General features: G+C 41.1%; 3 protein-coding genes across 2 annotated transcripts in view; 2 read left to right on the top strand and 1 right to left on the bottom strand.

Moving 5' to 3' along the window:
- LOC309693309 (hemicentin-2-like) overlaps window positions 1-26928 on the bottom strand; it is a 1543010-nt gene that overhangs the window by 69174 nt on the left and 1446908 nt on the right.
- The window catches only part of LOC309693926 (nuclear factor 7, ovary-like), a 318283-nt gene that overhangs the window by 97724 nt on the left and 193631 nt on the right, over window positions 1-26928 (top strand). The gene's annotated exons all lie outside the window — the stretch shown is intronic.
- Window positions 18070-20138, top strand: LOC309694036 (nuclear factor 7, ovary-like). The gene has a single exon (XM_082513744.1). It carries the CDS (start codon window positions 18318-18320, stop codon window positions 19704-19706), a length of 1389 nt encoding a protein of 462 aa, XP_082369870.1. The 5' UTR covers window positions 18070-18317; the 3' UTR covers window positions 19707-20138.

Here is a 26928-nt window from a genome sequence, read left to right as displayed (position 1 = left end):
ATGTTATCAAGTGCATGACGGCTCTCTGCAGACACTTTGAGTCCTTATGCACATTTTCACGAGTCCTCATCTCTGTGGACCTGAAGGGATTACCCACAGTTCATAGTGCTGTGATGGTGAAAGCATTAAGAACAAGGATGGAAAATAAATAAATAAATAACCAAACTGAAGGTTCAGAGGAATGTAGCTCATCACAAATGCTTCATGATGAAGTTTTCACAATGATGAATAATTTGATTATTTTACAGTTTCTTCCTGTAAAGTTAGAGCCTGAAAACAGACAAAATCAATCAGTAAATGTCAGATCACACGACGAGGTCTGAGGGACCACGACAGTTAACATCACAGCAGAGGTGACAAAGTGCTTTCTGTGGCCTGTTTATCTTCAGTTCTTTGAATTTAATTAGACATTAATTTCATTAATTAGAATTAATTTCAGTACATTAAACATTAGCAGAAGGATGGAGAGCGTGCTATATGTATTTCTTGCACTTGCACAAACACAAACAGCAGCTCTTCTTGTTTTTGCCACTCAATCTAGAAGAGAATTTAGATCAAGAAATTTCCACGATCATTATGATTTGATTTGATTTTATAGGAAATGCAGTTTGACGTGTTTCCAATACTGAGGATGAGGATACACTATAAAAAATTTAAAGCTACTGTTAGTTTTCCTGTCTTGTAAAAAGTAAAGTTTTTGTTCATGCACAGAAAATGAATATTTTTCAGATTTCAATGGACTTTCTGTCATTTTTGTTTTGTTTTGTTGGGGTTAAAACGATGCCACCTTAAAATGAAACTGAAAAATAAATATTGACATTAAGACAAGAAAAAAGTTTTCACACTTACATCTTTTTTTTTCTTTTTTGCTTACAGTTTTTTTTTTCAGTTTCAGTTTGCTGGCACTGTTTTGGCGTCTGGGGGCACGATTGTTAATAACAAACACACAAATATTACATCTTTTGAATCTGTGATGACATGTGATAATATGATGAAGTTCACATGATGTAGCTTCTCTGCCAACAACACAAATGAAAGAATAAATAATTTAAACCAAAGTAAGAGTTTATTGTTCAAATACAGAGACACTCTCACACTGACCTTTGTTGTTTGTTCTCTGTCCTTCATACAAACATTTGGGGCTTACAGACTCTGTGAACACTGAGTTTTCAGGCTTTTCTAATGCTGTGTGAGCAGCAGGAAAATACAATCAGAGCATAAACACACATACATACAAGGTCAAAGACGAGTAGCTACACTTTTTAAACGCAATAACTGATCACTTATGTGAAGTCAGCGAGTACCGAGGTGAACTTTTCTTATCTTTGAGATCTATTGAAACAACTACATTAAATCATACTGCTGAGTGACAACAATAGCGTTATCTAAGGTTAGAGGGTTACCTAGGCAACCAGGGATGTGCATAACCATCTGTCAGCTACAAATTGATGCATGAACGATGGGATGAGTTCATACTTGGATGTAATTTTAGTGAAACAGCTGATCGAGGATTAGTGTTGTTGAGGTTTTGTGGTCCACAGCTCACACTCACATAATGAGGTCATATTTGATCTTATAAACAAAAACACTGATCCCAGGTCTGTAACACTGTTCATGGATACTGAGGGTAAACAACACACACAGCTCACAAAGATAAAGAGAAAACTGAAACCAGATCTTGATGATTGAAACATTCAGGTGTGAAAAACTTCATAAATATGTAATCTGAGCTCAAAATGATGTAACTACAGTCAGTGGAAACAAAACCATCAAAGTGAAAAATGTTCAAGTGTTGATTTCATTTGTTTGAAGAGTTAAAAGTAGGCGTGCACAACAAAATGTCTCAGTGAGCTGTGTCACACTCAAAGTCAGAGCTTTCTGTGTCAGAAAGAGGCTAAATCACCATGGTAACTGATGGTGAAAGATCACCTGGTCAGGAGCATTTCATGTTCAGAGTTTTGTTTTTAAATCAGCTGTTAGAGCCACGTTTTCACTGTGATGTCGATTCTCTGCTGGAGGAAATGTTTCATATGTGCAGCTTGTTAAACTGTAACTTGCTGAAGCCACTGAGTGAAGCTAAACTGCACATCACACTGTTACAATGTACCTGTATTCATGTAGTGGAGACATTAGTGAAGTTATCAGTGAGTAACGTCTCTGATTGGACTGGGTGGCGCTCACAGGGACCATTTTGTGTAGAAGAAAAGTCACATGGTACATGAAACGCTCCTTTTCATCTGAGCGTGCTCAGAGCCTGAAGCAGAGAAAGGTGATAATCACCACGGTGATACCTGCTGTCTCTGACTGCAGTTTCAGGTTTAGTTGAGCCAGCTAACACAAAGAAAGCCTGACTGTGTTGAAGTTGATTTGTAGTCACAGCCCTCTGGATGTTCCAGTTACTATGAAATGTAAAGACTGTTTTTAAAGATGAAACTCGTCCACTGAGATGAGCTGTCAGCAAAAACAGAAGCAGCCATTAAAGATAAAACTGAAATAAACCTACAGTGCTGTGGGCCTGCTGTCTGTGCTCAGTTCATCTGTTTCTGCAGGATTTTAAACACTGACAACACCCAGAACTCTGAACAGCAGCAGCAGACTCAAAGCTGGAAAAACCTCTGAGACATTTTAAACCTGCTGCACTTAAACAGGAGGCTGGTTTGTTTCCACTCTCTGCTGTTGTTTATGTTTTCTGTAGATCAAAAAACCAACAACAGCAACAAGAAGCAGAGCAGGAACTGACAGACCAACAATCAGTCCAACAGATCCATCCTCCTTCTCTTTGTCTTCATCCTTCTCTTGTCCTCCTGTCAGACCTGCAGGTGAGAAACAGGTGTGAGGTGTCAGCTGTCAGGTAGGTGATGAGTGAAGAACAGAACAGAATCCATTTCCTCTTCAAACTGCTGTCAGACATTATCTACTGCACTCTGATCACATCACTCAGACCAGCTGCTTTCTACAAAGTCTCATCAGCAACATCTTTAGAAACAAACATCAACAACCAGGAAGCAGCTTCACCTCTGATCACACACACACTCAACTCTACTCACTCACCTGGAGGAACAACATGAAGGTGGATGCTGCTGATGAACTTCCATGAGCGTGTTTCTTCCATGAAGACACGACACTCATATGTTCCACTATCAGCAGTGTTCACATCCTTCAGAATCAAAGACACGTCTCCATCCTTCATCTGTCTGTCCTGCAGATCCACCCGGTTCTTAAAAGATGGATGCTGGTTGGCTGGAACAAAGTGACCGTCCCGGAACACAAACACATATTCATCTCTCAGGTCAGCTCTGCTCCACTCTAAAATAATGATGTTGTTGTTTGCAGCTCGACATGTCAGAGTGACGTCCTGTCCAGACTCAGCTGTGATGGTTTTCTGGTCTGAAAGAGGAAACAACACAGAGCAGAGAGGTTAAAGGTCAAAGTACAACTGTTCACTTCTACAGCAGCCAATCAGAAACACACAATAAAAGATTGTCTTCTGTTATTAGATGATGATCTTTGATTGTGTTTCTTCTTGTGTCCCTTCAAGCGTCACCACAGCGAGTCTTCTCCTCCTCCTCACCTGATCCCGAGCATCTTCATCAGGGCTGATTTGTGACAGAAGGACAGCAGCAAGAGTGAAAGGGAAGGTTTGAAGATGGCAGTGAGCTGCTGTCATGTTTGCTTTGGAGACTCTGACACAAAGACAGGAGGCCGAGCTGAACATGTTCAGATTTTCATTGAGAGCAGAATGGACGAGATTATGAACGAGTTCATCAGAGGGAAGCTCAGGCTGAGACGTTTGGAGACAAAGTTCATGAGCAAAGACTGAGACGGATGAAAAACATCATCTGAAAAACAAATCTTTGGTTTTAGAATCTGTTAGTTTGATAAAATGTTGTTGATGGACGAGTTCATTGAGACTCTGGACGTCTGTCAGACTGAGTCACTGCTTTTTATTGTAACAGCTGTACTGATGCTCCTGAATCTGGCCTCTGACACAAACCTCCAAACAGTAAGAATGAAAAAAGAATAAAACTATTAAAACTCTTCAAGCAATAAATAATCAAACCTGAAAAAGAAGAAAATCATCTGGAAACTAAACTGAACTAAACACAAAAAGTCCAAATGGAATAAAAACTCAAACTAATGAGAAAAAACTACAATAACTCTGTTCCACAAACAACAACATGTGCTGATAATAAGTGAACATAATGTGTGAGAGAAAGCAGCCTCTCATTATAAGACACTGTGAGTCTCTGCATGCTGCCTTTATGGAGCTACAGCTGTTTGTATACACTGAACAAGAAGCTTTGTAGCTGCATCCTGACTCCTGACACTACAACACATCACACTGACACACACATTACACTTCTTTGTGTCTGTGCTGCAAACTGCACCAACACACAGACTCCACCCAGCTTTGTGTCGATCGCAACACTGAATGAGTAATAAACTACTTCTTAGAGAAATATAATCAGCATGTAAACCAGACTGAGACTCTTTATCTCAGAAATAAACTCAGTTTAGTTTCTATCAGTTAAATCTCACCTGCAGAGACGAACAGGACAAACATCAGCGTGGAGCAGAGTGACGCAGTTACAGCAGACATGTCCATGTTCTCTGTTTCTGCTGATCTCACTCTTAGTTTGTTCTAAATGTCTGAGTCTGTTGGTGTTTTCACTCAATAACTGAACCTGAGTTTAAACCTGAACACATCAGATCACATTTAAGGTTTAAATAAATCTGAATGTCCCTGAGGGTTAGAGCTGATCTGTTGTTCAGCTGCTCGTTTAAACTCAACACTTTGAAGATGCTTTGAAAGTCTGATATGTTCGACCAATATAATTTGAATTTTCTACCAATGATCTTTCAGGCTTTTCATGGTTAACATCCACTGAAAATGAAATTATATTTTAAATTTAGTTTCACTCGTTTTTGTAGTTTCTGTTCAAATATTTTTGTGGGGTGATGTTAACCAAACTTTAACCAAGAAAACTGAAACGTTTTACCTAAAGAACTGAAAATGATTTTAGAAAAAGGCAACAAACACTTACTGTTGTTCTTAACAGATCTGTTAAATCCTCAAACACTCTTCTGATCATCAGGATGGAAAAAAAATCCACATGAAGATAAAAACTGTGAGGCTGGTTTAATCGATCTGCTTTCTCTGTAGGTTCAAAAGAAACTACTTTAGGTGAGCTTTTTTTTTTTTTTAAAGTGAGCGATTAAAAAAGAAAAAAAATGCTAAAAATGTAAATCTGTGGCTGAACTGACCTCTGTGCCAAACAGCTGAACCAACTGACTCTTGTTTCACTTTGCTGTCCTGTTTAACAGGTAAAACAAGGTGTCACAGTTATAGGAAATGAACCCGTTTCCAATGCAACAGGTAGACGTGTAGAGACAAGCTCCACTCTGTCTGGCAGTGAATTGAAATGAACTTGTCCTAATGAATAAAAAGTCAAAAGTCAGTTGTGTTGGAGCCACAGAGAGCAAATCTCTGTTCTTTATGGAGAACCAGTGAGTCCTACTTCCTGTGTCTAGTTTTACTTTGTCTGTCTCGTCCTCTGTGATTGGCCCAGCTGTGCTCCCACATGTTATACTGTGTGTACATGTTGTCTTTGTCTTCTCTTACTCTTTGTTATTCTCCCTCACAGCTGCGTCCCATGAAGGTTATAGTTTCAGATGGTGATGAGTAGATGACACATGGAGTGTGTGGCACATTCACTTTGCTGTGGTGACACTGTGTTGGTGTGACACTGAAGGGCGATAAATTAATAACTGCCAACAACCTGGATAAAGAGTGTGAGACTAAACTTGGGTGATTCATTCTGACAGCTCTGTACTGTACTGTGTTACACGAGCGCTGATGGCTCACGTCTGCTTGTAGATCAGCTGATCACAGCCTGGAAACAGCTGGAGCTCACAAAACAAATGATTCCGACTTATTTCTTTATCCCTGCTGCACTCAGTCGTAGAGTTCCTCTACCTGCCACATCCACTTTAAACCCAGACTACCTTTTACTGAGTACTACGGTAGGACCTGAGTACTTTTCAGAGCCTGTAGTTTTCACTTTTACTTCTGTAAAGAAGTTTAATGAGTACTTCAGCTATTACCAGAGTATTTGTACAGCTTGAGTATCTGTACTTCTTAACTACAGATTTTTTTTTTTTACTTTTCTCCCTTTGAAAGTGTCTAATTATCAGTAAGTATCTATTATTTACTGAATAATATGTAGAATATAAAGCAGAAGCTGTGGATGACTTACTGTAGTCAGGAGTTCAGGAGAATCCTCAGAGTTTCTGCTCCTCATCATGATGGAAACATGAAAACATGTTGATGCTCTTTGAGCTGGAATCAGTCCAAAGCAGCCGTGAGTGTGAACCAACAGACATCATTATAATAAATCTGACATGAATCCTGATAGAAATCCTGCTCACTGACCTCTCTAACTGTAACTCTGTCACTGACACATCTGCCAACATCTGTTCCTGTAACAGCTCAGAGGAGGAGTTCAGCACTTTCTGATTATTATCAGAAAAATCAGAACAGGAGGAGCGTTTTTGTAAATGTGGCTGAAAGCGGCGAGGCAAGTTTATTTATATAAGTTCATTTATATAGCACAATTCAACAACAAGGTGATTCAAAGTGCTTTACAGAGACATTAAAAAACAAAAACAATAAAAAGCATGATTTAAAAAAACTGTAGATAAAATCAGAACAATAGATAAAATCAGTAGTTAAAATGTTAGTTTTGAAATTTAAGCTTAAAAGTGTGGATTTGGTGCTTTATTCAAATGCAGCTGAGAACAGGTGAGTCTTCAACCTGGATTTAAATAAACTGAGTGCTTCAGCTGATCTGAGGCTTTCTGGGAGTTTGTTCCAGATATAAGGAGCATAAAAGATGAATGCAGCTTCTCCGTGTCTGGTTCTGACTCTGGGAACTGATAAAAGACCGGATCCAGATGACCTGAGGGATCTGGAAGGTTCATACTGGGTCAGGAGGTCACTGATGTATTTTGGTCCTAAACCATTCAGAGCTTTATAGACCAGCATCAGAACTTTAAAGTCTATCCTCTGACGGACAGGCAGCCAGTGTAAAGACCTCAGAGCTGGACTGATGTGGTCCACTTTTTTGGTCTTAGTGAGGACTCGAGCAGCAGAGTTCTGAATGAGCTGTAGTTGTCTGACTGATTTTTTTAGGTAGACCTGTAAAGATGCTGTTACAGTAATCAAGCCTACTAAAGATGAATGCATGGACTAGTTTTTCCAGGTCCTGTTGAGACATCAGATCTTTTATCCTTGAAATATTCTTGAGGTGATAGTAAGCTGACTTTGTTATTGTCTTAATGTGTTTTTCTAAGTTTAGGTCTGCATCCATCACTACACCCAAATTTCTCGCCTGGTTTGTGGTTTTTAGGTGTATAGATTGAAGTTCTCTGGTGAGCTGTAATCGTTTTTCTTTGGCACCAAAGACTATTACTTCAGTTTTGTTTTTGTTTAGCTGGAGAAAATTGTGGCACAACCAGTCATTAATTTCCTCAATGCATTTACCAAGAGCCTGTACAGGGCCTCGGTCTCCTGGTGACATTGTGATATATATTTGTGTGTCATCTGCATAGCTGTGATAGTTTATTTTGTTGTTCTTTATAATCTGTGCCAGTGGGAGCATGTAGATGTTAAACAGAAGGGGTCCCAAGATGGAACCTTGGGGAACTCCACATGTGATACTAGTCTGCTCAGATGTGAAGTTACCTATTGATACAAAGTATTTTCTGTTTTCTAAGTATGTTTTGAACCAGTTTAGTACAGTTCCTGAAAGACCTGTCCAGTTCTCCAGTCGTTTGAGTAATATGCTGTGGTCAACTGTATCAAATGCTGCACTGAGATCCAGTAAAACTAAGACTGACATTGTTCCACTGTCTGTATTCAGACATATGTCATTAAACACTTTGGTCAGAGCGGTTTCAGTGCTGTGGTTCTGTCTAAAACCTGACTGGAAGGCATCATAGCAGTTATTCTGTTTTAAGAAGTAATTGAGCTGTTGAGAAACTGCTTTTTCAATGATCTCACTTACAAATGGGAGATTTGAGATCGGCCTGTAGTTTTTCATTTGTGTCTTGTCAAGATTGTCCTTTTTCAGTATAGGTTTTATTACAGCAGTTTTTAGTGATTCTGGAAACACACCTGACATTAAAGAAAAGTTGACGATCTGTAACAGGTCTGACTCCAAAGTCTTTGAGACCTTTTTGAAAAAACTTGTTGGCAGTACATCTAAACAGCAGGAGGAGGAGTTCAGTTTACCTAAGATGTCCTCCAGGTCTTTGCTGTTAATCGGGTGAAACTGTTTCATGGTGTTTAAACAGTTTTTCGGTGGACACAGTACATATCCTGGATCTGCTGTTGATGTACCAACTGCTTGTCTAATCTTTTGGATTTTTTCTGTGAAGAATTTGGCAAAGTCATTGCAGGCCATGGTTGAATGAAGTTCAAGCTCAGCTTTCCTACACTCTCTTTTTTCATTTTTCACCAGTGTGGAGTTTCTCCATGGAGACTTTTTCCTTCCAGAGATAACCTTCACCTTAATGGGAGCAATAGTGTCCATTACATTTAACATGTTAGCATTGAAGCTATTGACGAGCTCATTGACTGAACCTTTGGACAGGTCAGGTGTTAATGGGAAGACCTGGTTAAAGATCTCACTACTGTGTTCAGTTATACACCGTTTTGTGATCACAGCTGTTGATATATTTATGTGGGCTGAGATTTTACTTTCAAAGAAAACACAGTAATGATCAGACAGGCCCACATCAGACACAGTAACCTTTGAAATGCTCAGGCCTTTGGAGATCAGTAGGTCAAGAGTGTGTCCTCTATTATGTGTGGCCTCTGTTACATGCTGAGTCAGCCCAAAGTTGCCCAGAGTGTTACTCAGGTCTTTAGTCCCTTTGTCCTGAGGGTTGTCCACATGGATGTTAAAATCCCCAACAATAATTACACAGTCGAAATCAACACAGATCACAGACAGCAGTTCACTGAGGTCATTAAAAAAGTCTGTGCAGTATTTGGGAGGCCTGTAAACATTAAGAAACACAACTTTGGATGGGCCTTCAGCTGTAAAGCCACATATTCAAAAGATAGCTGCTTACATCGAAATGATTCATAAAATAAGACAGCAAAATAATTATTCTGTCCTGATTTTAGTTTTTATAAAAAAAACCCAAAATTCTCAGGAATAATGTAAATAAATAATAAGTAAAATATATTACATATAATCAACACACCGTACTAAATGAAAGTTTATATAAATCACATTTATAACAAATAAATTCTAATCAGAAGCCTCTTTATGATTATGTATTTAGTATTTAGTATTTATTTATTTATTGTCATTGTCAAGAACAATGAAATTGCGTTTGGGGCTTCCATACAACCCCAAAAAAAGAAGAAAATAATAAATACCCCTTAAAACCCAAGTGTACATATTTAACCCAGTGTGACTCCAATGCAATAAGACAATCCTTAGCAATAATGTTCGTAGAAATTCAGACAAAGACCTGAGAAACATGACAAAATACAACAATGCAACCCATTCAATATTATTGTACTGTGAGATATGATATCAGATATGATAGTTATCTATTTAAGAAAGAGGGGGGGGGGGGGGGGGGGGCAGGAGGGGGAAGAGAATAAAGATATGATGCACCAATGCAGACCAGTTCATTGCTATTAAGAAGTTGGATATGGTTATTGTCCGTGAGAGGGGGGCAGAGAGTTCAGGAGCCTCACAGCCTGTGGATACAGGCTGTTGGCCAGTCTGGATGTTCTGGCCTGTATAGACCTGTACCTTCTCCCTGAGGGCAGCAGATGGAAAAGGTGGCGCGCAGGGTGATGTTGGTCCCGCAGGATACTGTGCACCCTCCTCAGACAGCGAGTGGGGAAGATATTACTGATCTCTGGCAGACTTGTTCCAATAATTCTGCCAGCTTCTTTCACCACCCGCTGGAGTGCTTGCTGATCGGCCTTGGTGCAGCTGGGGAACCACACTAGAATTATGATTTCCCCACCATCAAATAAAACAGAAGAGATAAATGCTGATTATAGATCTTCTTTTGTTGTTGTTCCTTAAATTATTTATTTATTTAAAATATTCTGGAAACATCCAGAGGATGTGTTTTAGTTACATTTTTGGTCATGTGTTTTTTAAAACTTTATTTAAATTTAATGTTTTTCTCAATAATTACTCCAAGGTTTTTTTTGTCCAAATGTCAGCTTGTTGTTGTCATAGTAACAATGTCAGTCAGTGTACTTACTGCTTTCCTTGGGTTACTGTGTCTATAACATAGCTAGCATTGTTTTATCCTATTAAACAGAAATGAGGCATCTTTGGCACAATTTTGGTTTTAGATGCTGTGATTTGAAGCATTGGGTTTTGCATTATGTCCACTGACATTTTTACATGGTGTTCAAAATTACTGCCCAAATATCTGCCCAGAGATGTATGCAACACAAAAAATGACTTCCCCATTCAAGCACCAATGCCACAGCAAGTTTTACAGTTTCACCAAAACAAAATGTTTTATTTGTCTTTAGAGGAACATCAGAGGGACACATCTAACACAACAAACAAAGCCTTGTAGAAAGGAAACAAAAATGACGTAAAAGGCTTCCCACTCCTACAGCTACAAAAATGTATAATTAATTACAATAATAATAATTTCTACAAAAAACTAATTTAGCTCTTGTAGATGCAGAAACTTCATCACACAAGTAAGCACAGCCTGATTGGAAATGGGGCATAGGTAGGGACAACCAGTCTTGTAGTCGTCCCCATTCAATCTCCAACCGATGATCACCTTCCAGCTGGAACTTACATAACCATAAAGGAAAGGAAAGGAAAATCTCAATGCATCATGGGAATCCCCGGCAGCCTACGTCTATTGCAGCATAACTAAGGGAGGATTCAGGGTCTAACTATATGCTTTAGCAAAAAGGAAAGTTTTAAGCTTAATCTTAAAAGTAGAGATAGTGTCTGTCTCCCGAATCCAAACTGGAAGCTGTTTCCACAGAAGAGGGGCCTGAAAACTGAAGGCTCTGCCTCCCATTCTACTTTTAAATACTCTAGGAACAACAAGTAGGCCTGCAGAGCGAGAGCGAAGTGCTCTAATAGGGTGATATGGTACTACAAGGTCATTAAGATAAGATGGGGCCTGATTATTTAAGACCTTGTATGTGAGGAGCAGGATTTTGAATTCAATTCTGGATTTAACAGGAAGCCAATGAAGGGAAGCCAGTCTCAGACCAACAGAATAGACCCAGCAGAAGAAGCTACTTCCATTTAGGAGTTTTCAAGGCCTCTGAGGATTTCCTCCAGTTTTTATCCATCTATTGGTATCAAGACTGCATCTGTGAGATTTTCTGCCACAGAGGGAATTTTCCACGACTCCTACAGCTGCCAAACGTCTTGATGCATGCTCAATCATCCAGGTAAGTAAATCTCCAAAAGTTGATTCTGTTCATCTGGACGCAGCGTTTTGTGGGAGAAACGTTTCGTCACTCATCCAGGTGACTTCTTCAGTCTCAGCTGACTGCAGGTTTCCTCAATCTTATAAACAGAACATTTGCATAATGACTGAAAGCAGCCCACTGAAGGAAGAATGGGCTGGGAGGTCAGAGATCAGTGGGCTTTGGTCAGTGGTTGTTGATCATGACCTGACAGATCTGTATCCTGTGTGTGCACCCACTGTGGGCCTTTTCTGTGCTTAGTGTCAGCCTGAGCTCCATGCAGGCCTCAAAGGCCAAGCAATTTAAAAGCTTCACCAAAACAAGGCACCACTCAAATAGCTGGACCCAGGCTCGCCGCCCTTATGGAGGAAAACATAGAAGATGATCTCTGTGAGTTATTTTTACTGTCATATTATAAAATGTGATGTTCTAGCATCATGTTATTCTTCTTAAGCCTTTGAAAAGCTTCCTCTGTGTCCATTAAACTGATGACTTTAGTGCTGCTGTCTACTTGTTACATTTAGTACTGTTTAATTTTCAACCTAGGAAGATCTGTAAGAAGGACTCACAATATAACATACTGTAAGATTACTAACAGGTAAAATACTCAGATTGTACTTAGATAAAAGTCATCACAGACTCGCCCAGCCCGACTGCCTTGAAGTTCAGGTGTCTTCACTGCCTCCTCTGATAAGAGCTGGAGACCTGAGTAGGTTCGTCACCCATCAGCAGCAGATCACCTCTCGATCAGGCACGTTTTCATCTGGGAGGCTTTTAGAGCTCACTGCCCTCGGCGTCGCTGCTGGAACAACCAAGTTTTGCTATTGAATCTTTGACCTGCTGATCTCACAGAGGCAGGAGACCCAGAACATCCATGCCAGCTTCAGTTTATGCTCTGTCCTGTCATCCAATCAGATTTGCATGTAATACACTGATATTCAGCCCCAGCCTGGTGTTCTCTCCATCTCTGACCTTTCACACAATTTAAACTAACAAACTTTCTCTTTAAAACTGTTTGTCAATCACAATTTACTCGATTTATTATTCTTCTATCACATATTTATATCAGTCATAATGAACTCAGTATGATCTGAGCTGTAAACCTGTATTGATCATCACAAACCTTTATAGCGCTTCAGAGCAGCTCCTTCAGTGGCTGCAGCACCCACGATGTGGGACGGAGAGATTTCCTCCCCTCTGCTGTCAGACTCCACCACAAAGACTTTGCAGCTGATCAAACACACACATGTGCAATAGGACTAAGTGTAACACTCTTTTTCTGACAACGTTGTATTTGTACTCAGTTGTATATAGCATGTGTATTCTATTTTTATCCTATCATTCTATTCTATTCTATTGGGTACAGTTGTGTACAGTTTCTTATTCTATTCCAGGGTTCTCTCATGTTTGCTATGTAACTGCACTGTCCACTTCCTGCTGTAACAAAACAAATTTCCCACATGTGGGACTAATAAAGATGCTCTTATCAGAATCAGAATCAGAATCAGAATCAGAATCAGAATCAGAATACTTTATTGATCCCTGGGGGAAATTATTTTTTGTTACAGTGCTCCATTTTAAACCAACATTAAGACAAGACAGACAATACGCTAACTAAGAATAGTACAATATATACATATATATACATACATACATACATAAGTCACTTATAAATAAATAGTTGGAAAAGAAACATGTGTAGCTGTAGCAGCAAACAGTGTGTTAAGTGGATGCGTTGTACAGGGAGATGGCCACAGGCAGGAATGATTTCCTGTGTCGTTCAGTGGTGCTTTTCGGTAATCTCAGTCTCTCACTGAACGAGCTCCTGTGACTGACCAGCATGTCATGGAGTGGGTGGGAGGTGTTATCCAACATTGTCTTTATCTTGGACAGCATCCGCCTCTCCGACACCACCTTGAGGGAGTCCAGCTCCATCCCCACAACATTGCTGGCCTTACGGATCAGTTTATTAAGTCTGTTGGCATCTGCGACCCTCAGCCTGCTCCCCCAGCATGCAACAGCATAGGGGATCGCCCTGGCCACAACAGACTCATAGAAAATCCTCAGCATTTTCTGGCAGATGTTGAAGGACCTCAGTCACCTCAAAAAATAGAGACGACTCTGGCCTTATCTTATCGTATACTGTATAACCACAGGTTCACTTCACATTTGGTAGAATATAAAAGGACAAAGCTGGACAATTGTCATCACATTTCTCATTAGTTGCTGTTAGCACAAGCACACAAAGAAAGCAGAGCTTTAGCTTTAGCTCCCTACATCACTTTTAAGCCTGGATGTTGAGGCTTTTGTTTCCTCTCAGCTGTGATGACATCTCTGTCTGCTCCATCTCACCCAACATCATCCATCTGACCTGATGCTACCTGACAAACTAAAGATAAAATATTAAATTCATTTTGCATCACTTACATTTAAAATACATTTAAGGTGGATTTCTTAAAAGGGAAGGGACTGACCTGACTGTTGTGTCGAGACAGGTGTGAAGGGAGTTAAATCCAGTCTTATACTACGGACGTGTTTGGTTTTGGTCTGTAATACGTTGAGTTTATTATCTATAAGTTAACATAGCAAATCCTCCATCCAGAGGCTAAAGTGATATCAGAGCTAGACTACTTTAAGTGGAAACAGATGATCGTCTGAGCCTTAAATGAAATAAGGTTAAAAAGAAATGCTGCTATCGACAGTGTGAGGCAGTGAGCTCTGTTATACCATATTTTTTAATTTTCTTTATTATTATTATATTATAGTGTTATTACCTTCCTGTTACTTCATAATAGAATGACAGTTAATGGTAAAAGTCTTGAATAGTTTTGAATTTATTTTTCCATGATCACATTTCATTCAATCACTCGTGGACTTGTATGAATGTTACATGTATTATTTTCACCCGTGGATTTACACAGTTTTCATTTTATCCAAAGGCAAAGTTTTACTTGATGTCCAACTGATAAAATCACTGACAGACAACAGAAGCAGGAGCTCAGAGAGAAATTCAATTCAACTTTATTCATAAAGCGACAAATCACAACGTTTGGTTTTATTTTACAGAAACTTCAAACTAAACCAAATTCAGGACGTGTATTAAACCTGCAGCTGATCCCTGTCTGCTGTTCACTCCCTTTGATTTCTGTTACCAGCATCATCTCATGTTCCCCAGGTTCACTGACAACGCTGAAACCACCAGCGGGAGACTAAGAGTGCTGATTTAAAAAGATTCAGACATTTTATTTTGCTGCAGCTCAACATGAGGCTGGATCCTGATTCTTTGTTGTTTTTGTTTTCTCTACATGAAGAAAACAGCAGCAACAAGAAGCACAGCAGGAACTGACAGGCTGACCTTCAGTCCAACAGATCCTCCTGTGTGACCTGCAGGTGAGAAACAGCTGTGAGGTGTCAGGTAGGTGATGATGAAGAACAGAACAGAATCCATTTGCTCTTCAAACTGCTGTCAGACATTATCTGCTGCACTCTGATCACATCACTCAGACCAGCTGCTTTCTACAAAGTCTCATCAGCAACATCTTTACAAACCAACATCAGATTGTGTGTTTTGTGGTCTAAAGTTTTGTGCCTCTGGTTTCTCATTGGCTCACACTCTTGCAGAGCCGTAACACGCACATGAATGAGAGGTGGTGAGTGTAGTTCCTATTGACAGGGTATTGCAGACCATCCCGCTAATTGCTGAATTTACTTTTGTCTGTCATATTTATGATGAAAAACAAATGTAATCAAATTAGATATTGATATTTTCATATGGGAATTGATCCTGCAACATGAAACGCTGGGATTGGAAGTTCAGCATCGCTCCGCACATCATACCTGTGAGATGACAGACAGCAGTGTGGAGGAGAGTGCGACACAAAAACACAGAAATATGACTGACAGCTGCAAACGAAGCAGCATCTGCTGCAGGTGAAAGATATTGGGACTAGCAGAGCAGAGTGGCTTCACTGTAAAACAAAATTAGCAGTGAGTGCGAAAAATTTCTGTGTGTGGAGTTCAACACCGTCCACTCAGAAGCTGCATCACTGGATGGTAGATTTAAAAAGCTTGCATTCAGTGACAACAGAGCTGTTGATGAGGCACTTCAGAGAATAACTGCAGCAGCAAAGTGCACTCCCACCCAGCTCCACCATTACAGGGCCAAGTGAAGGAGGAGCCACAGACGTCTGCTGGGTGGAGCCTCTTTGATGAAAGAGCTGCAGGAGATGCTGCAAAGAGAAATACTACAGCTGATGTTATGATGGAGATGAAATGTTATCTTGAGGAGCCCCTCATCCAACAAGGAGAAGGCCCACAGAGCTGGTGGGAGGCCAAGGCCACAGTCTTTCCCTACCTGTTGAAGGTGATGGAGGGGAGACTGTGCATTGTGGCAACATCTGTTCCTTTGGAGGGTCTTCTCAAAAACTGGGCAGATACTAAGGAGAAACCACATCAGCCCATCCAAGCTGAGGCAGCTGGTTTTTCTGAATGTCGACCTGCACTGAGGACAAACTGTTTGGCTGCTGAGTTTGGTTCTGTTCTGTGGATTTGTTTACAGTGGGGCTTTTTGTGCTGAATTAAACTTAAAGGTTTGAGTAAAATATTAAACAACAGTAAGAATGCCTGCTTTTGTAACAGAACAAAAACACAAAGTTAGGCAATTATAAGGCTTTTCATAAAAACACTACATGCAAAAGGGTTTGTCAGCACACAAAGCATTCACATTTGCCAAGTAAAGCTAAAGTATGAGGCTACAGAGGATAATAACTTAAGAGACATTTGGGAGCCACGAGACGTGCAAGATAATCCAGAGCTTAGATCTAAATAAGGAAGTCTTAACTCAGTAATGGAGAATATCCTCACACATTAAGAAGCACCGAGGGAGGGAAGTCCTTCATTACTCTGTCAGTCAGGTAGGTGATCAGTGAAGAACAGCACAGAATCTATGTACCTGCATGTTCAGCTCAATTTGTGGATGCAATAAGAAGTAAAGTGATCAGCTTACCAGTGACTGTGATATTAACCAGGTTACTGATGGCACCATTACTGGACTCACACCAGTAAACTCCGGTGTCGTGAGGCACCAGCATACTGATTGAACATGATTGATCACGTTGCTGTTGTCCCCGCCCATCTCCACATTCAGCCCTTTGATTTTTTCCTCGTATCTTTTCTTTGTCTTTTCGTCGAGACTTTTTTGTGCGGCAAAGAAAAAACAAGAAGGTATTGGAACCGGAGAATGAACGTTTTGCGGTGCTGCAAATGCTTGCATTTGATGCGGTACTTGGATTGTTTTGCCACGAGTTCCCGGCATGCAATGCGCGAAAATCACGTGATTGCTAAACAAGGGGGAGGGTGCATCCGGCCTCCTCGGCTGTAATTGGTCCAGCCCAGAGTCGATCATGACCAATTGGCCAATCCAACACCTTTCATTATATATACCCTTCCTTAAAAAAAAAAAATCCATCGGCCCATAAAAACAAAAAATCGCCAGCTATGGATCAGGGGTGTCAAACTCAAATACACAGTGGGCCAAAATTCAAAACTGGAACAAAGTCGCAGGCTAACGTTAATATTTATTGAAATATATTTATTCCTCCAGATATAAGAATGAATCTTTTCTCAAACACGTTTTGCTGAAAAACTGAATATGGAACAAGTTCTGCTCCAATTATTTGGGTAAAGATAATAAACACTTTGATGGCCTATAAGTGAAAGTGAAAACGTGATAAACCAATAATATAATTCATAAATAATAAATAATTATATTTTTTGATAAGTGAAGTTCACTGAACTGAAAGGAAATTTTGGTTTGATGATGGTTGACATGTTTTCCAAATAGAAGTTTTTCCTCTAGTGAGGAGATGCAGGTGCAGCAGAGCATTGCTGGAAGAAATGATCCCAAGGGTGGAATCTCCTGAGAAACCTTCAGAGACACAGCGAGAAGTAGGGACCATAGCTGACAGCCCAGGCAGGGGTTGAGGTCAAAGGTCATGCTGTTTGGGGACCTACTGGTCATCATGAGAAGATTCTGGAACCACAGCAATGACCATAAAGCTGCACTGGATGGAGAGCTGTGCCACGGGGCTTTCCAGAGGTAATCACGAGGAGATTGTGGACAACATGTGAAATGAGAGAAAAGCTCTTTATCAGTAACTTTTACAACTTCTGGCAGGTTAATGTCTGAACTTTGGAGTGAAACACACCCTTAGTTACAGGAAATAACACCACTGTCTGTAACTAAGTGAATCCACCTTAACACCACCTGTGTGTGTGTGACTGCATTACACTCCCACTGCTGGGAACCTGAACAAGAACCAGAACAAAGTCTAAAATAGAAGCTGACAAACAGCTGCACCACCGAGTGACACTTTATTTTATAAACTTCACAACAGGTTTCATGTTGTGACCTGTGGAGGTGAAAAGACACAAAACCTGTTTTACAGCTTTTGAGCTGCAGGCAGGATTGAAACACACCTTAGTTAAAAGTCAAACAGCAACATTGTTCTCCTCCCCTCACGTCACTCAAATGTGACAAACCAGGAAACAGGAAGTTCTTCGTCCTCAGTAAAGAGAGACGCACAGACGATCAGACTGAGCTCAGACCAAACTAGCAGCTTCCTCTGAGTGAGTCCAGCTACAGGAGAGAAAAGTGGAAAACTCCAACACTGCTGCTTCAAGCTGCTGACGCTCCACACACTGAATGTGAGTTTGAGCAAAAACACGACTCAAAGCAAGTTTCAGTGAAGGTGGTAGAGGAGGGAGGGGAGCCAGGACTGACTGTACTTCCTGTCTGCTGTTTTCAGCTTCACTCACAGACTCAATGGCTTCCAGATCAGAGGAGGATCTCTGCTGTCCGGTCTGTCAGGAGGTCTTCAGAGATCCTGTTATTCTGTCATGTAGCCACAGCTTCTGTAAAGACTGTCTGAAGAGATGGTGGAGAGAGAGACCAACACACGAGTGTCCAGTTTGTAACAGAAGATCTTCAAAGGAGGATCCACCTTTATGTCTGGCTTTAAAGAACCTGTGTGAGTCGTTCTTACAGGAGAGAGATCAGAGAGCTTCAGAGGATCTCTGCAGTCTGCACTCTGAGAAACTCAAACTCTTCTGTCTGGACCATCAGCAGCCAGTGTGTGTCGTCTGCAGAGACTCAGAAAAACACACCAATCACAGATTCAGACCCATCGATGAAGCTGCACAACAACACAAGAAGGAACTTCAGGAAACTCTGGAGCCCTTAAAGAAGAAGTTAAAGGTTTGTGAAGAAGTTCAAGTGAAGTTTGATCAAACAGCAGAACACATTAAGGTCCAGGCCCGACACACAGAGAGGCAGATTAAGGAGCAGTTTAAGAAGCTTCACCAGTTTCTAGCAGAGGAAGAGGAGGCCAGGCTGGCTGCACTGAGGGAGGAAGAGGAGCAGAAGAGTGGGGTGATGAAGGAGAAGATGGAGGCTCTGAGCAGAGAGATAGCAGCTCTTTCAGACACAGTCAGAGCCACAGAGGAGGAGCTGAGAGCTGAAGACGTCTCATTCCTGCACAACTACAAGGCTGCAGTGGAAAGAGTCCAGCGCTGCCCCCTGCTGGATGATCCACAGCTGCCCTCAGGAGCTCTGATAGACCAGGCCAAACACCTGGGCAACCTGACCTTCAACATCTGGAACAAGATGAAGGACATGGTCTCCTACACTCCTCTCATTCTGGACCCAAACACTGCTCATCCAGAACTCATCCTGTCTGAAGATCTGACCAGTGTGAGACGAGGAGGAGAGAAGCAGCAGCTTCCTGATAATCCAGAGAGGTTTGATTATTACATCTCTGTCCTGGGCTCTGAGGGCTTTAACTCAGGGACTCACAGCTGGGATGTTGAAGTTGGAGACAGTACATGGTGGGCACTGGGTGTGTTGGAAGAGTCTGTGCAGAGGAAGGGAGACAAACAGTCTGGATTATGGATAATATGGTTCGTTTTAGGTAAATACTCAGCACTCTCACCATCAGCTTTCACTGCTCTCTCAGTCCAGAAGAAGCTCCAGAGGATCAGAGTGAATCTGGACTGGAACAGAGGAAAGCTGTCGTTCTCTGATCCTGATACTAACACACACATACACACCTTCACACACACTTTCACTCACAGGATGTTTCCATTTATTGAAACTGCTGGTAAAGTGAAGGTGTGTCCGTTGAAGGTGTCAGTGTCAGTGCAGCAGATGAGTTGAGGATGATGATGTTTCTAATGTTGTTTCCTGTCAGTGAGTTGAAGCTGTTAAACTGCAGCTGTCCTCCTGCTGCCTCGTTGTTCCAAAGCTCTTTGTTTCTCTTTTAGTTTCACTCTTTCTTTCTGTTTCTGCTGTCCACCTTTTCACATGGAAAATCATTTCACTGTTTCTCACTGAATGACTCCCCAAACTAGATTTGAAATTCTATCAAGTTTCTAATCATTACAAGTGATTCATGTTTCTATTTGATGTGTAAATGGAGATGATTTAGTTTGCTGGGATATGGACTGACATGTGTTGAATGGGAGGAGCAGTTTGTTGTTGTCTTCTTGTCTGTTTATGACAACAATAAATATGTTGTTGAAACAATGATTCATGTTTAACTCCATATATGAAATGTTTCTGATCTTTGAATTCTGTTTGATTAAAGACTTTCTTCATGACACAAATGAGATTTCAGTGTATTAATAGAACTAAATAAGCTCAGAGTTGAAAGGCTGGAGTATTATGTACGTGCTTCACTGTCAGGATCTTCAGGGGGATTCAAAGGGAAACATCAAACTGCTGTAATGAGATAAACTAGTTGGGCTGAACACACTTATCTGTAGTTTGTCTCCATCCAGGATCATCAGAATATAATGAACATGTGTGAAGAGCCACAAAATGCTGCTGCCCTCTCAGCATGATGAGCTCCAGCCTTTGTTAGCAGGACAACAGGAAACATGAGACAACTTTCAGAGACAGTAACCAACTGTGGCCACAAGATGGCAGCAGCTGATCTGAGATCCTTTATTGGACAGAAGGACTCTGCTCTGTGACGTCATCAGAGAGACGGCCTTCACTCTGATAGATCTGACGTCATGTCTGCACTGCGATGATGAAAGCTGATAAACACATTGTTATTGATCCATGAAATCACCTCTGTCCTCTCAAGTGTAGCTGTTTACAGAGCTGAAGAAGTCCTTCATCATCAAAACAGACAAACATGTATTTCCTGTATTAAGTGACGTCATCCTCACTCTGACCTCTTACATACATTCTGTTCAGTTTTCCTGCTGTAAGAAATAAACTGTGTGAAAATAGAAATGCAGGGAAACATCCATTAAGTGAACAAAGTCCAAAGAAATAAACTTGGACTGTTTTTTGAAGCCTAAATAAAATGTGAATAAACTTTATAGATACATTTGAAACCAGCTACTCTGTGACTTTACACACTCACACAGTAACAGAGCTGATTCCTGATTGGAGCAGCACAGAGTTAGACTTCTTTTCTGGCTGTGGATTGGTTCGTCAGGATTTCCCCCTTTACAGGTTTAAAAACAATCTCTGTTTCTACATTTTTTGACCTCCTTCTTGTGTCTAAAGGTGAAGCAGCACCAGCCTCCTCTGATCCTCATGTTGTAGCTCTGTGTGTCCAGCAGGGGGCAGAACACCTCCAAACTGTGCCAGCAGCTCTCACTGTGAGCTCAGACGTTTGTGGACACTCAGTTTGTTTGAACATAGTAAATAATCAGAGCTTCTCACACTGTTTATGGGGACACCACCTGCCCGAGGGTGTACTGTGTCAGAGAGGTGGTGTATGGTGCTGGGTGTAGTTTCTCTGCTGGTTCACAGTTTTTACTGAGGAGCTGTGTTCATGTCAGGAAGGTTTCGTCTGATCACTGTGGTGCAGTTTGGTTTACTCTGTTTCTGAGTGTTTGTAGGATCAGTCTCTGCAGGTCACCTGATACCTGGCAGTGAAGTGTTTATGAATCAGCTCCGTCAGATTTAATCCAACAGAATAACATGTAAAACACTCCAGGGCTTTTACTCTGAAACTTTCTCCAGAGCTGTCTGGAGTTTTCTTACATTAAAATATTCTGGGATTACCAGACTGTCCACATCATGTGTCCTACCAAAACTTTCATCCACAAATATACCCTGACATTAAACCCAAATAGATCTGAGAGCGAGTCATTAGTATCAGTACTGTGTGTGTGTGTGTGTGTGTGTGTGTGTGTGTGTGTGTGTGTGTGTGTGTGTGTGTGTGTGTGTGAGAGAGAGAGATATTCAGGTAACTTACTGGGTTACTGCACATGCTCACACCTTTTCAGCACAACAGGTGCAGTTTGGTGTTTTACTGCCTCCTGCTGGAACAATGATGGCAGCTCTCAAGACTTTATTGGTTATTGTCATTTCGTGTTACACAGCCTGAAACGAAATACTGTTCCTCAGCAGCCTCTACAGTGCAATAACCAATATATTTTAAAAAGAATAAATACAGTTTAAAGGGAATAAGTTTAAAAAAGAGCAGCAAAAAAGGCATAAATAGCTTAAAATCTAAGTTCTAAATAAAAACCTCCAGTTTTCATTAATATTTTATTATTTAACAACAGATGGAAATTAGCCTTTGGCTATAAATCTTTCTTTTTTTTTTTTTTTTACATTTATGTTCATTAACATGCACTGTCCTAAATAAATAAATAAAAATAAATCAAATTATTATAAGCTAAAAATATTTTTTACGTGATAAACGACTTCAGTGCTTCGTCCATGACCTCCTGAAGGTAAAGGGCCCAAAGAGCCAATCAGCAGCTCTGAAACAGGAAACATGACTCATGGAGAAGTTCACAACAGTTTCAGCTGCCAATTGTACTCATCACCATGGAGACGGTCTCCATGGTGGAGGCAGAGTGACAGTGTTGTAGATGCTGCATTTTGAAGCCTCAGTGTTTATATTTTTGTTCACAGCCATGTAGACAGAGAGGCAGAGAGAGACAGTGCTGTCACTGAGCTACATGTGTCAGAGCTCAGATGAGGCCCACACATGTGTGTTATCTGTTGTTGCTACACACAGTTAAGATATGGAACATGTGAACATGAGACATATGAAGAGACTGAACAGATAAAATGTCCTTTATATCCATCAGTGACTTTTTATTCTTTTAAACTTGTGCTGCTTCTTTTTGACTCGAGTTAGTGTGACACTGATGGAGCTTCTTGCTGCAGTGTGTTTGGGTTTGGCTGATAACACTGGTCATGCATGTTTCCTTCATGCTCTGTGGTAAAAGTGCATCAGTCTGCAGCTCTGTGGCCGCCCTTCTTCTTTTTCTCAGAAACATCCTGATTTCTTTGTTCTCACTGTTTTGCAGAGGTGTTAAGATTAAAAAATAAAAACTGTGAAAAGTTGCTGCTATTTATAAAAAGACACCATTTAATGCTTTTAATAAGCTTAAAAGAACAGAATGAAATGTCTCCATCGCTGTAGTGTAATAATATCACAGCACTGTTGCAGTAATTTTAATGTGTTTATTGTACAGAGACTGATTCAGCTGTGATCTACTCAGCAGTGACAACTGAAGACGTCCGTTATGGACAAACAACCATCAGAACAAGGAGGCCCAGGTACAGCTGCTCTTTATCTTTGACTGTGGACAGAGACAAGTGTTTCCCTTTTTACATGGTAAAAAGAAGATGACCACTGAAGGTGGAATGGTGAAAATGATGGTCATATATTTGAAATTAACCCAGAGACATAAAAACACCTGTTCTCCAGTCTCTAGACGCAGTGAGGCTCCATTAGAAGCTGTTCCGAAATGTGAGGCCTGACGCTCCCACGCTGAAAAAATGCGTTCTCCATTCTTAAACAACACAACAGCTGCACCATGCTTTAGTTATAGCAGCAAGTCAAAACTAATCACATGTTAGGGCTCTTGGTTTTGTGCTTGTGGGTGAAAATGTTATTTTCAAGCTTTTCTTCGTCACATTTTAATATTTGCATTCCTGTTGCCATAGTGCCTGAAGGCTCTAACAATTTAAAAAGAAAAAGAAAAGATTTTACCGGAGGAATTCTCACCTTTTAGCTTTGGGCCAGTATTCGTAGAACATTCAGTGTTAACCTGTTCATAGGCCCTAGAATGTTGAATTCAGGATCCAGCAGATGTTTGTGAGGTACATTTTGGAAGAGCTGGATAAACATCGTCTAACTTTTCTTTGCTCTCCAGTATCATTGCAGGAAAATGCAGGTTTTATTAAAACTGACAATTTAACACTCAATCCCAAAAACAGACTTGACATGTTTCCATGAAGACTGCTTCATAAATCAACAGCTCTGAAAATCCATTAAAAAACAGTAATGTAGAACATGATCGCTCTCACTCTGTGTCTCTAAAAAACCCAGCAAACTGGTGATCACTTCAACAAAATGGGCATAGTTTATGGCTTTATCAGCTGCAACACCATGTGGCACCTGGATCCCCACCCTGCAGGCCCTACGTGTCTGACCTCCAAGCCTTGTTGCCATATGTCCCTCTGAGGTGCTTGTGCAGTAGCAGTAGCTGTACTAGTAGAACAAGAAGTAGTGGCAGTAAGAGTATTAGTATTGTGCAACAACCAGGCTTCAAGAGCAGTCACTCTTCTGGCTTACAAATGGTGAAAACATGTCATGTGCACATCCCACACTCTTAACTGTGAATCAGAAATTTTGAGAGGCGAATTTGAAAAGCAGTTTTAAATTCTGGTTTAGCATAGACCAGAGGCGGAGCCAGACATTTGAAACGCCCGGGGCTTAGCCCTAAAGGGTAGTATGCATGTGGGTTTTGTTTTTTTTGTTTGTTTTTTGTTTGTTTTTTTTGGGGGGGGGGGGGGGGGTTAGAAATGACTGAATGATTAATAGGCTCTGTTTTGAGTTTTGTTCAAAAAAGAATGACTTCATATCGGGAAAAATATATATCACATGTGCAGGACAACTTAAACTAGTTTTTTAATTAAGCAGCAAGGCAGAACAAGGTCGGGGCTGCATCAAGACACGAGGACTAAACCTCAATTCAACCAGACCCAGAACTGATCCAGAATTAAAACAGGACTACAACAGTTCAAAACCAGGACTACTGAGGACTTAACCAAGACAGAACCACAATCAGAACTAAATGATAGTAGCACTAAAAATCATCATAGACCTGCACTACACTTATTTTTTAATTCTACCAAAGTACAATATTTAGATTCAGAAAATTTTATATCCGAGGTTCGACTAGCTGCCCTTTTTCTCCGGTTCTGTTCATAATTTTTATGGACAGGATTTCTAGGCGCAGCCAAGTGGCGGAGGGCTTTCACTTTGGTGGCCTCAGAATCTCATCTCTGATTTTTGCGGATGATGTGGTTCTGTTGGCTTCATCGGGTGAGGGCCTCCAGCTCGCACTGGAACGGTTCGCAGCCGAGTGTGAAGCAGCGGGAATGAGGATCAGCACCTCCAAATCTGTGGCCATGGTTCTCAGCCGGAAAAGGGTGGAGTGCCCACTCCGGGTCGGGGATGAGTTCCTGCCCCAAGTGGAGGAGTTCAAGTATCTCGGGGTCTTGTTCGCGAGTGATGGGAGAAGGGAGCCGGAGATCGACAGACGGATTGGGGCTGCAGCTGCAGTAATGCGGACGCTGCACCAGTCCGTCGTGCTGAAGAGGGAGCTGAGTGTAAAAGCGAAGCTCTCAATTTACCGGTCGATCTACGTCCCTACCCTCACCTATGGCCACGAGCTGTGGGTAGTGACCGAAAGAACGAGATCGCGGATACAAGCGGCAGAAATGAGCTTCCTCCGAAGGGTGGCTGGCCTCTCCCTTAGAGATAGGGTGAGAAGTTCGGCCATCCGGGAGGGGCTCAGAGTAGAGCAGCTGCTGCTCCACATCGAAAGGAGCCAGCTGAGGTGGTTCGGGCATCTGACAAGGATGCCCCCTGGGCGCCTCCTGGGTGAGGTGTTCCAGGCATGTCCCACCGGGAGGAGGCCCCGGGGCAGACCCAGGACACGCTGGAGAGATTATATCTCTCGGCTGGCCTGGGAACGCCTTGGTGTTCCCCCGGATAAGCTGGAGGAGGTGGCTGGGGAGAGGGAGGTCTGGGCCTCTTTGCTTAGGCTGCTGCCCCCGCGACCCGGCCCCGGACAAAGCGGATGAAGATGGATGGATGGAAAATTTTATATAATTATTTAGCCTTGTTGTGCAAACAAGCCTGCATAACTTAATAAATACAGAATTTGAAAAATAGCAAACCTAAAAAGAAACATGAGTACCTGTGATACAGTGATACTTTTGGTAAACAACCATTTGACTAACATGTGTGTCTCACCTGCTCTTGTTCATCTCTGTTCTGTCCTCATTCTGCATCTCCCTCTCTGTTCCTCTCTCTCCCTCTCTGTTCCTCTCTCTCCCTCTCTGTTCCTCTCTCTCCCTCTTTGTCCTGACAATCATCAAATAAACAGTTGAAACCAGATATTTATGTACTCTTCAGATAAAAACATTATTTATTTATTTTTTCTCAAATCTCTTTATTTGGTTTTCCAGTGTTCTTTATCATAAAGGCTACTAAGATTCAAATATAAATGATTGCATATATACAATAGGAAAAAACAAAGTAAAAACAAAACAACAACAACAACAACAAAAAAGGCAACAACAAACAACGTTGGACAGAGGATGCTATTTATCGAACTACCAATAAGGCTCAGTGACCATTTATATCTGTACAGTATTGAAGAAATCTATAAAAGGTTGCCAGGTTGAATGGAATTCCTCCAACCTCCCCTTTAGTAGGAGTTTAATTCTTTCCAGCTGCAAGTGTCTCAATACATCTTGTATTAACGCTGATATGGTAGGAAGCACCTTTTGTTTCCAGTTTAATAGAATCAAACGGCGTGCCAGCAGCGTCACAAAACGTATCACATTATTTTGGGTGGCTGATAGGTCTACAACAACCGGCTTCACTCCAAATAAAGCACAGATTGGGTCTGGATTAAGTGTTTTTTTTAGAATTTTAGACAAGATATGAAAGACATTATTCCAATATGTTGTTATACAGGGACAAGTCCAAAACATATGTGCCAGTGAAGCAGGTTGCTGTTTACATCTTTTGCAGGACGAGTTTACGTTGGGGAACATTTTTGACAGTTTCAACTTTGATAAATGGAGTCTATGTAGCACTTTAAACTGTAAGAGTCCATGACGAATGCAAACAGAGGAAGAGTGTACATTTTCCTGGGCTTTTTTCCATTGATTGTCTGTAATTCTCGTACCAAGGTCACGCTGCCAGGCCTCTTTCAGATAGTCAAGTGTGACAGTTCCATCCAGTTGTGACAAAGCGTTGTGAATTTTTGTTATTAGTCCTTTCTTGAGTGGATCAAACTGAAATAAGTTATCTAAGGCAGAGTCTGGGGGCCGACCTGGAAAAGATGGAAAAAGCTTCCCTACAAAGCTTCTG

The sequence above is a fragment of the Aulonocara stuartgranti genome (assembly GCF_965226115.1).
Source record: "Aulonocara stuartgranti genome assembly, chromosome: 3".
Classification (NCBI taxonomy): Eukaryota; Metazoa; Chordata; class Actinopteri; order Cichliformes; family Cichlidae; genus Aulonocara; species Aulonocara stuartgranti.
The sequence above is the reverse complement of the archived record's forward strand: the minus strand, read 5'-3'. Positions and strand labels throughout refer to the sequence as shown.